The following is a 12,349-nucleotide window of genomic DNA, read 5'->3' on the forward strand; positions in this document are numbered from 1 at the left end:
TCATCCTCACCTGCCTAGACTAATTACTGATGCTACAAAGGGCTACACCCTACTCAATACAAGGCCTTTAGATTGAAGTTGATGGTCAACCTGAAAAGACTTCTGTCCCTGGCTCCTGTGAACTTACCATCCTGTTGAATACTAACCTTATCTACTCAACCAAGCTTATTTATTCCAAGGTCCAAGAACTATACAACCAACCTTCTTTGCTACCAAGATTCTTTATATCAACCTGAACTACTCTACAAACCAACCTGCATTATTATTAACCTGGACTACGCTATTAACCTGCTTTATTATACAAACCTGCAATATTCTAACCTGAACTATGCATCCAACTTGCTTTAATACCAACCTGAACTATGATACTAACTCACATTGCAAAGTAATATATGTGCTCCTTCCAATGGGGGCTGATTCACTAAACTACTATTTTATTTCCAATTCAGCAGGGGATTTGAACCCTGGACTTTGGCTTCGTGTATCTTGCTCTTTTGCCACTGTGCTATCCAGCCATTCATAGTATTGCCGTAATAGGTGTCCTTGCCTTGTTCCAGCACTGGGAGCTGAACTTACCCGTGGCTACTCTAGCACACCTGTATGCCATATTAATTGGCTGGATATAAAAGCCTGTCACACCCTGGGAGGGGTGTCAGTTCATTGACTCTGATTCCCTTGTTTGGTTCCTGTTTCTCCGTACCTGTGTTCCAGTGTTTCCTGTCTAATTCCGGCTTCTGACCTTGGCTTTCCTCCTGGACTACTCTGATCTCTGGCTTCCCTGATTTTGGCTTCCCTTGACTACGCTTCTGCTAATCCCTACTGTACAGCGTCTTGGAGCACTTTTCCAGGAAAGCCCCCGTGCACAGACTCACAGGCCAGGTGGCGTCTTACCTGGTCACCCTGGTCTGTGTCTACTTTGCAAGGGTGAGCGTATAACTCTGCGAGCTGAACTCCCGATCAGGTAAGACTCATTACACTTACCTATAATTCCGCTTATAGGTTCTCCTTCAACCTTACCTATAATTTCACTTATAGGTTCTCTTTCAACCTTACCTATAATTCTGCTTATAGGTCTTCCTGCTACCATTTGCCTAACACTCTTTTATGTTCTCCCTTCTTTACTTGCCTCCCTCTTTGCCTTGATAAGTATAGCAATTGTGTGTAACTATGTCTAAAGTCTCCAATAAACTACCAAACATTAACCCTGGCATAAGTCTCTTACCTGACCTGCTCAAGACCATGACACAGCTATTACAAAAGACTGCACGCTTGTAACGAGAATATACCCCTACACGCAGGATCCAGCTAAACAGAAGGCAGAACAGAGGAGAGATACGTCTACCGGACCTTAGAATGGCCGGACTCGACGTATATAGGAGAAGTACAGAGTCAGGAACAATCCGAGGTCAAGGGCACAAAGAGACAGCGTAAACGAGGACAAGCCGGGGTCTGGTACACAGGAAACAGCAAGCCGGCAAACAGAACAGACAAGGATAAAGCGAAAACGAAGTCAGAATACAAAGCCAAGGTCAAGTACGGAGGAACACAACTGAACACAAGAAGCGCTAAAGGGAACTGTAGCAGAAACCACGATAGGGCAAGGAACTAAGGGAAAAGGGTAAGTATAAATAGGTTCAAAACTAATGTGATTGGCTCCTGTCACTTCCACACCCCCAAAAGGTAAGTGTATGGGGTGTGTGGGATGACAGGGGCCAATGGGAGCCTTTTGGCAATTTAGGCTCCCACTGTCTCTTTAAGAGCGCGCCCGAGACTCGCGGCGCGCTCTTAGATTCAGGCGGGACATGTGACCGCATCTCGCGGTCACTGCCCGCCTTCCTGCCTGAAGCGTCGGATGAGCCGCGCGCGGCTCGTGCAGCCGCAGGACCGCGCGCGGCTTGAAGAGAGGACCGCGGCCGGCCCCTGGGAAAGGTGAGTAACGCTACAACGCTGTCATTGATGCTAAAAGGGGGCAATACACAGTATAAAGAATTAAGAACTAAGGGTATGAAGACTTTTGAACAGGGGTCATTTAATTTTTTTTCTTTGTTGCCATGTTTTGGTTTATGATTGTGCTATTCTGTTATAACCTACAGTTGAATATGAATCCCATAAGAAATAAAATAAGTGTGTTTTGCCTGCTTACTCCTGTTTTCTTTAAAATGGTACATATATTACCAATTCTCCAAGGGTATGCAAACTTTTGAGCACAACTGTATATCCTAATGGTAATCAGCTAGGGTTATCATGAAAGGAACACTCAAGCTTGGAGTCCCACCTGTGTCCCCTGGTATCCCACTACAGGGAGTGCAGAATTATTAGGCAAGTTGTATTTTTGAGGATTAATTTTATTATTGAACAACAACCATGTTCTCAATGAACCCAAAAAACTCATTAATATCAAAGCTGAATATTTTTGGAAGTAGTTTTTAGTTTGTTTTTAGTTATAGCTATTTTAGGGGGATATCTGTGTGTGCAGGTGACTATTACTGTGCATAATTATTAGGCAACTTAACAAAAAACAAATATATACCCATTTCAATTATTTATTTTTACCAGTGAAACCAATATAACATCTCAACATTCACAAATATACATTTCTGACATTCAAAAACATAACAAAAACAAATCAGTGACCAATATAGCCACCTTTCTTTGCAAGGACACTCAAAAGCCTGCCATCCATGGATTATGTCAGTGTTTTGATCTGTTAACCATCAACATTGCGTGCAGCAGCAACCACAGCCTCCCAGACACTGTTCAGAGAGGTGTACTGTTTTCCCTCCTTGTAAATCTCACATTTGATGATGGACCACAGGTTCTCAATGGGGTTCAGATCAGGTGAACAAGGAGGCCATGTCATTAGATTTTCTTCTTTTATACCCTTTCTTGCCAGCCACGCTGTGGAGTACTTGGACGCGTGTGATGGAGCATTGTCCTGCATGAAAATCATGTTTTTCTTGAAGGATGCAGACTTCTTCCTGTACCACTGCTTGAAGAAGGTGTCTTCCAGAAACTGGGAGTTGAGCTTGACTCCATCCTCAACCCGAAAAGGCCCCATAAGCTCATCTTTGATGATACCAGCCCAAACCAGTACTCCACCTCCACCTTGCTGGCGTCTGAGTCGGACTGGAGCTCTCTGCCCTTTACCAATCCATCCATCTGGCCCATCAAGACTCACTCTCATTTCATCAGTCCATAAAACCTTAGAAAAATCAGTCTTGAGATATTTCTTGGCCCTGTCTTGACGTTTCAGCTTGTGTGTCTTGTTCAGTGGTGGTCGTCTTTCAGCCTTTCTTACCTTGGCCATGTCTCTGAGTATTGCACACCTTGTGCTTTCGGGCACTCCAGTGATGTTGCAGCTCTGAAATATGGCCAAACTGGTGGCAAGTGGCATCTTGGCAGCTGCACGCTTGACTTTTCTCAGTTCATGGGCAGTTATTTTGCGCCTTGGTTTCTCCACACGCTTCTTGCGACCCTGTTGACTATTTTGAATGAAACGCTTGATTGTTCGATGATCACGCTTCATAAGCTTTGCAATTTTAAGAGTGCTGCATCCCTCTGCAAGATATCTCACTATTTTTAACTTTTCTGAGCCTGTCAAGTCCTTCTTTTGACCCATTTTGCCAAAGGAAAGGAGGTTGCCTAATAATTATGCACACCTGATATAGGGTGTTGATGTGATTAGACCACACCCCTTCTCATTACAGAGATGCACATCACCTAATATGCTTAATTGGTAGTAGGCTTTCGAGCCTATACAGCTTGGAGTAAGACAACATGCATAAAGAGGATGATGTGGTCAAAATACTAATTTGCCTAATAATTCTGCACGCAGTGTAGAGACAAGTCACCAGCCAATGCAACACAAGTGTGTCATTAAATTTGCTTCCACTGTGCAAGACAAATACAGGGTGTTTTTCCCATGTGAGAACTGTTCAGGTCTCTGCGCATGTGCTGCCCTTGAGGGGCATCAAACTAACATGGGCGTGCTTGTCATTAGTGATGCCTCTGCCTTTAAATGCATAAGCAACATTTTTGTCACAGTACAACCCAGGCTTCACCTGTAATCCATAATGATAAAAAAAAAAATGACAGACTTGAGAAGAGAACGAAATTGAGTTTTCCAATAATACCATATAACACAGGAGATTTATTATTATTATTATTATTAGTGCTTGTCATGTGTGTTATAAAATTTTGTAATAAAACTTGCAATAATGGAAGGGCACAATAACTTTAGAGTCCAAAGTTATTGGAGAATTTAATTTGGGTGTAGCTTCATTAATAGATTTTGGATGGTCACTTGTAAAGGATAACTTAGAAATTATTAAGAATTAATTGAATATGCGCACCTATTTTCAGGACAATAAGAGCCTATTTGTTCTATGAAATACAAATTAGGAATAACAGCAAGCCAGTACACGGTATTAGAGTGTTCAGAACACTTATCTCTGTAATGGCTTGGACCTGTTTCCAGGTGTTCTTCACTTTGTCCAAATGTGAATTCAGAGCTAGCATTAGTTTGAATTCTGCTAGAAGTATGTTGGGATGGTGGCCATATGTGATAAAGAATGGGTTGTGCCCAGAGGTCTCATGTTTGTCTGGCAGCTCATGGAAGCAAGTCTGTCCAGTTGTCCTGGAGCACCTAAGATACTGCACTAGGCATTGGTTGGTATACTCAATAGCCCTGGTATGTGGGTGATGGCCGGAGAAAAAGACAAGTCAATACCCATTTTTGTGCTGAATTTTTGACATTCATATGTTTTATTCCTTTTTCTTTTTCATACACAAAAACAAACAGCAATACACAACAGCGCATTACCAATAATACTGTACATTAATACATTCAGACTAACTTAAAAAAATTAATCACTAACAAAACAAAAAAACAAACCCCAAAATATTAGTCTCCCTCTCCCATCCAGTCCTCTCTTCCTACATCACCTATTATCTATATATACTTCTGAGCATACCTCAATTCTGTAGGTTTACTGCATTATGGGAATGTTTTTTTTTTATTGTTTTTTTTTGTTGTCAATATTCTTTATTTTTGGATAACATGACATAGGTGTGAAAAGATAAGCTCACTTTTCAAGAAAAACAAGAGAGAGAACAGTAGAAGGTACTGGGGGCCCCCCATCCCAATGAAATTATGTGAACAGGAGAGAAATATCAGGACTGGACAGCAAGGTACAGACACAAAAGAGTTGCAAATAATGATGCACCCAAATAGGCAGTTAAAAAATAAAATAAAACAGGAAGCTTCTCCAACTCGGTTATGTTGAGAGGATAAAGTGAGTGGTCACAAGCTCTTTCTCACAGCTCAGTCTTAGAGCCCTGTTCAGCCTATGCCCTTCAAGGGCAAAGCACAGTCTTGCTTTCAGGAGAAATACTGTAGGTCATGGTGCCCAGATGAAGGTTTGTGAATTGAATTTCTGGACTGTGGGGTTCCCCACAGTACCTCTGACTTCTATTGCCATCCAACTTTGGTTTGTAGGGGTGTATGCCTCTGTGCTGCCTTATGCTTGGACATAGCGCTTTTCTTGCTCTGCCACCATGATGGGGCCTTCACCACTGGTGAAGCCAGAGGCTTTTTTATTGGAACTCTGAGGTGAGCAGCTACCCAATTGTAGTGGGGCAGATTGGAGCCTCCTGCCTCCTAGCTGCTGACAGATGTTGGAAAAGAGACTGATGGAAACAAATTGTTTTACCTATGCAATGCTTAGTCAATATTCCTCTAGACATACAGAGCTATATATATATATATATATATATATATATATATATATATTATGTTACAGGGTGTCAGTCTCATGTCATGCTCTCTACTTCTGTATTTCTTATTATGTAGCTAAAGTATTACTGTATACATAACTTGAAAGACCAAATGGACAGTAGGCCTGATTACAATACAAGATACTCATGCTTTGAAAGGGTTAAACTCACATTTTTTAAAACATACAATAGGTTTCTGTTCTTGTGTCCTTGAGCCTGATGCCAGCTTTCGCTATCTGTTATAAACATTCTGCACTTGGAAAAAAATAGTATTCTTACTAGCATCTGCAAAGTGTATCTAGGTTCCTAATCTCATTCTCTCACTTGTATTCATTAACAAGTAACTAACTAACAGCATTAGGAAAAATTAGACTTTCTGTTCTGAGACTCCTATGATTGGTTAATGTTGCCGCTGATGTATACACCCCTAGACAAATTGTGTTTTATATATACGATGTACTTCACATTAAAACCTTTTAATGCTTATTCATAATCCATCTGAAATGGAGTATTCCCAGCAGCTGATTACAGAGACAAAGGAAAGCAGAAACAAGTTAGTACATAAGTCCATGGCAGTGTAAGGGTTTCCAGACCCTGTTTTGATTTTCGAACCTAACAGAGACTGTCCTGCTTAGAGAAGATTTCATCTGGTTAGAAAACTACACAATCTCTGCCATCTTAGGGTTTGTTCCCATGCTTCTGCTTGAGATGGGTAGCCTCCAAGGATTGAACCGGGATCACCACCACCAGTCCAAGGTAACGGGGCTCTTGCGTGGAACTGTATGTCTCTGAGCACCCCTGGTCCAGGAGATCGGCTGACTCTCCCGCCCGGCGCACACTAGTCCGTGTCTGTCACAGTGGAATGAGGTCTATCCCAGAGTAAAGATCTTCACTTGATTTGTGTCAGGATTACAGTATGATCCAGCACGTAGACTTGTGTAACACAGAGGACTGATAGGTAACGTATACCGGACCCTAGAATGGCCGGATTAACGTACCAAAGAATAGTCAGGAATAGCCGAGGTCAAGGAACACAGAAAGAGACACAACGATAAGGAAAAGCCTGGGGTCAGGGATGCCAGAAAACAGGGAGGTCAAAAACAATGCCAAAGTCAAATAACCAGAATTACCAGAATCAATAATGCGTTCTCGGACAACCACAAGGGAAACCACGACAGGGCACTGAGCAAGAGGAGAACTGGGCCTAAATACCCGCCTGTGGATCTGATTGGTTGTAACCGGCCTTTGACCCCAAAGGCAGTTACCAGGTTCCTATTTGCATAATTGCTGCTCAGCACAAACCCTCCTGTGGATTGATTGCTGCTTGGCAAAACTTTTCCTGTCTAAACAGTAAATTCCATTAATCAAATTTTATAAGCGGATGAATATGTGACAATTTGTCTCAAATCAAGCTATAGTAGGCTTATAAATGTGTTTGTCCAATATGCGTCTTTCCTCCATGGCAGTGAGGCCCCATCCCCCATGGGGATGTTTTTAAATGTTCTATAGGTGTTACTCATTTCTCTAAATCACCCCCAGTATGCTGGGAAAACAGTGCTGGATCCTCCTCAAGCTCTATTCTTTTTTTTTTTTTATTCTTTATTTTATTTGTGCAAGGGTTCAACAAGTCATGCTTATCATGCCACAACAGCAAGGAAAACATGTAATGAAACATCATGTTACAATAGTCAGGCATTAGAGGGTTCTGCACATTTTATATATAATTGTCGCTTATCAAGTAGTTTGTCAGTTCGTCTTATCTGAGAAGGTGTGATACAGGGTTAGGTCAAACATTACAACTTGAAACAATCACAGGTTAATATCATAGATTAAGTTAATGATTAGCTAGGTAGTAACCACTGGGTATTTTCTTTTATAGAATGTAGAAATAGCTTATTTTATACATAAATAATCCCTGGGCATGGGATTTGCTAGTTATGAACAGTAGGTAACATACTGAATTATCATAAGTGACAGGGAAACATGTTGGCGAAGACTAAGGCTGGATCAAAGTAATAAAACCAGTGAAAACCGTAAAACTAATATGGAAAGGAAATATAATTAAAGCACAGTTTCCACTGGTTGTACATCTGCATTGCCTTAGAGAGATACTGCAGAGGTAGTTATCCTGACTGTTAAGGGATGGAAGTAAAACACAGAGAAAAAAAAAAAAGGAAAAAGGCAACAACAACATAGCCTTGCATTAAAGCTTTGCATTAAGGGGCCTGTATGTCTCTGCCAGCGAGTGCTTAACCAATGCCTGCTGATGGTAGGTTGTTAGCCTTGGGGGACCTGAGTCCATCGTTCTGCAGGTGAGAGCCCCTCCAGTCCCAGATGCTTGTGTGCTCCTGTACTGCCCTAATCGACAGTCCCTCGAGTCCTGTAGCTGGATCTTGGTCTCTGGGCTTACTCTGTGCTCTTGATCTGCGTTGCCTAATGTGAACCCTGCGACGGAGTGGTTTGGAGCGTCGTGCAGAGAAGCCACTGCAAGATGGTAGGATGAGTGGTCGGTGATGGCGTGCTGCTTTGCGATTTGGTGCCTGGAGTGTCTGCCGGCGGTCCTGTCTGCAGGAGGGGTGTGTTTCTTTGTGTGCGCTGGATCGGTAAGTAGACGGTGCAAACTCTTTCCCCTTCACAGCGAACAGATTATTGCGGGTGGCTTTATTTTCCATGCGTTTAAAGAATTCCTGGCAGACTCGATCAAACCGAGCCTCAAAGTGCTCTCTCCAGGTCTGGATCTCAGGGCTTGGTGTTGGCTGCAGGGGTTGCTGCTTAGCGGCCATCTTTGGCCTGATCTGAGGTCCCCACTCCGGCGGGTCAGCCATTTCGAGTAGGTATGTAAGATTCCCCAGTGGGGACCGGGATGACCCCCACCGGTCCAGAGGGGGGGGATGCGGGGTGTCAGGAGAGCTGCTGCTTATAGCGGTCCCCACAGTGGGAGATCGGCCGCCTCCCCCTACCACTAGGCCGCTTTCTTTGCTAGGCCGCATTTGTGGAGTGTGGTTTTTCTCGGTAAAAGATTATAATTCAGGTGTCCACTCTCCCCTACTCGGTTCAGACAGTAGTTATAGTTGAGCAAGACTGCTATAGTCGAGATTTTGGCCAATATTAGCCAATATTAGGTTGATTTGAGTCAGAGCTCTCTGCATGTGCGTCTGGCTAGCTCGGCTGTCGGGCCCCGCCCCCCCCTCAAGCTCTATTCTTGTCTTGATGTGGTTTGCAGGAAATCCCCTTATTCAGCCAGACCACGGCCACCTCACGATAGCTGCAACACGTGGAACGCCAAAACTCTGAGACACCAGCGACAGCTCTGCCTCACACCTCCACTTTCACATCTCCTCGCATCACCTCCCCCAAAGACTTAAAGCCAGAGGATTAAGATTTGATGGGTCACCCCTCCCCCATTTTATGGAAGCCCCCCTCTCCAACCTCTATTAAATATGATAACATCTAGTATGTCATAGAATCTGAATATTTCCTTTTAAAAATATACATTAATTTCAAAAAAGTGGGCAACTTTAGGGGTATAAAGTGAGCCATTTTGGAAAAGCAATCCACCTCAACCAAATAGTGCAGCTGTACTCACCCAAGTGTAATGTCACCTTTACACTTAACATAAAAATACATAAAAAAAAGGTGAAAGCACACAGTGGTTATAGTTATTATACCGTTTAAAATACACTGTTCAAAGGAATATAAATTCTATAAAAGAAACACATTTTGAGCTGTGGAGCTAATCGGATGCAGGAAGCACGAGCTTCCGTCCAAATCCCTAATCTAAACTAAATTTACCCGACTTTCAAGCAACAAAATCCCCCCAAATTGCACCACCCATGTAGAGGATGCAAGGGAGGTCGCAACGAGCCTACTCACGAAACGCTGAGCTACCGGGAACACAAGCTGCATCACCGGGACCTACTGCAGTGACAACCAGCCTGTTTAGCGACCCATGTGGAGGCGGGGGCGCGGGTGAGGCGGCCGATCACCCAGCTCCGAGCACCCGGGAAACAGACTCTAACGCCGTGGAGGACCACCCACGAGCCTTCCTCTCCCCTCCCCCCCGCCGGTGAGGGATATCCCGGCACCAGCAACTACCCCCAGGCAAACTGAGTTACTTTGGTTGTCAATAAGAACCTGCCGTAGATGGATACAATGCATGGAAACGTCATCACTGTAGAGAACCAGATGACTAAATTATTTAGGGACAGCTGTGACCTGATCCATACCCTGATAAAAGAGTTTATTGTCATGGGTCAGGTTTGGATAGTCAGGAACAATGCTGAATTCAGGGCTTCGTGGGCCTTTTGCTGAAAGTCATTATTGTCTTAAATACAACAATTGACTTTGTATCTCTGGTTACATCCACCTGACCTCCATCTGCAATAAGACTTAAACTCAAATGGCATGCATATAAAATACATCTTCAAATGTGTTTGAAAAGTTGTGTTGGTTCAATGGGTCATAGATGGTATTACGGCTTTTCGGACAGAAGAACACCACCATACTTTAGGTATTGGGGCACATAAGGCCTGTGTGCTATGATCTGATGAACGCTGGTGATGAACAGACACTCTGCTGGACAAGATCTCCTTCCAATTTGTTGCAAAGATATAATTTGTAATCTTCTAATGGAGGCAAACAACCAGGCATAGCAGGCAGAAAGGGCCTACTGAAGCAAATGCTTTTGAAGGGCATTGCCATTATAGGCAGAGACAGAGGCAGAGTTCTAGGATTTTTTCCTTGGAGCAGGGCTCCAGATGCACACATACACAATGTCAGATGCACACACATACCAGTAGACACTGCCATACACGCCCAGACAAACCCTGCCAGACGAGCGGACGCATGGAAATTTATGTTTTGTTTAGGAACTTTCCTCTTTGCATAGCATAGATGAGCTATTTATGCAAGTTTCAGGTGCATCACTAAAGGAGGACTTAGAGGGGTTACATCGCCAAAGGTTGGGCCCTATAACCCCAAATTTATTTTAAATGGAGGGGATGCAGAGCCCCAAATCTGTGTAGTACTGTGGTCATGCTGCTCTCATTTCTGGTCTCCTTGTTGAATCACAGTCAGGAGCAGATACAGTGTGTGTGTTCATATGTGTCTCTGTATATGTTTATGTGCCAGTATGTGCCTCTGCCTCTATGTCCATATAGCCTGTGTCTATGTTTGGGCTTGTGGCTTTATGAGATGCTATGTGTGTCTGTGTATTCCTATGTGTGTCTGTGTATGTGTTCTCTGTATGTGCCTGTGTCTATGTATAAGCCAGTGTATGCCTATGCCTGTGACTGTTTTTATTACAGTGTCCGTATGTATGCATCCCAGAATGTGTGTATCTTAAAGCAACAATCCAAGCACAATAACAACTACAGCCTGTTGTATCAATCCAATCACAATAACAACTACAGCCTGTTGTATCAATCCAATCACAATAACAACTACAGCCTGTTGTATCAATCCAATCACAATAACAACTACAGCCTGTTGTATCAATCCAATCACAATAACAACTACAGCCTGTTGTATCAATCCAATCACAATAACAACTACAGCCTGTTGTATCAATCCAATCACAATAACAACTGCAGCCTGTTGTATCAATCCAATCACAATAACAACTGCAGCCTGTTGTATCAATCCAATCACAATAACAACTACAGCCTGTTGTATCAATCCAAGCACAATAACAACTACAGCCTGTTGTATCAATCCAAGCACAATAACAACTACAGCCTGTTGTATCAATCCAAGCACAATAACAACTACAGCCTGTTGTATCAATCCAAGCACAATAACAACTACAGCCTGTTGTATCAATCCAAGCACAATAACAACTACAGCCTGTTGTATCAATCCAAGCACAATAACAACTACAGCCTGTTGTATCAATCCAAGCACAATAACAACTACAGCCTGTTGTATCAATCCAAGCACAATAACAACTACAGCCTGTTGTATCAATCCAAGCACAATAACAACTACAGCCTGTTGTATCAATCCAAGCACAATAACAACTACAGCCTGTTGTATCAATCCAAGCACAATAACAACTACAGCCTGTTGTATCAATCCAAGCACAATAACAACTACAGCCTGTTGTATCAATCCAAGCACAATAACAACTACAGCCTGTTGTATCAATCCAAGCACAATAACAACTACAGCCTGTTGTATCAATCTAAGCACAATAACTACTGCAGCCTGTTGTATCAATCCAATCACAATAACAACTACAGCCTGTTGTTTCAATCTAAGCACAATAACTACTGCAGCCTGTTGTGGTGTTTATGAAGCCAGGAGTATCCTGGCGCTTTCCCAGGGTAAGTAGTCAAATAACTTGAGAACTTACAGATGGACACATTACAGGAACACAGACTGCTGTAGTTGCTATGGTGCCATCCCAGTTAAATAGTCAAACCATTTAAGAACGGGTTGACAACTTGCCTGGGTGCCCATCACAGCTTTCTCTACAGCCATATGCTCCTCCACTCATAGGCTCAGAGTGCTCAGATGACGGTCTTTGTGTAAAAGACAGCCCTTCATATCAGGTTTTAGCTCAGTTTCCAGCCCC

The 12,349-nt window shown here is 43.0% G+C and overlaps 1 protein-coding gene across 1 annotated transcript in view; it reads left to right on the forward strand.

Moving 5' to 3' along the window:
* Window positions 1–9,918: 9,918 nt before the first annotated feature.
* The window catches only part of LOC134572372 (G-protein coupled receptor 183-like), a 59,811-nt gene continuing 57,380 nt past the window's right edge, over window positions 9,919–12,349 (forward strand). The window contains exon 1 of the mRNA XM_063431334.1: window positions 9,919–10,032. Within this exon, the coding sequence (XP_063287404.1) occupies window positions 9,919–10,032 (114 nt within the window). The remainder of the gene's footprint in view (window positions 10,033–12,349) is intronic.

Source organism: Pelobates fuscus, chromosome 1 (genome assembly GCF_036172605.1).
Source record: "Pelobates fuscus isolate aPelFus1 chromosome 1, aPelFus1.pri, whole genome shotgun sequence".
NCBI lineage: Eukaryota > Metazoa > Chordata > Amphibia > Anura > Pelobatidae > Pelobates > Pelobates fuscus.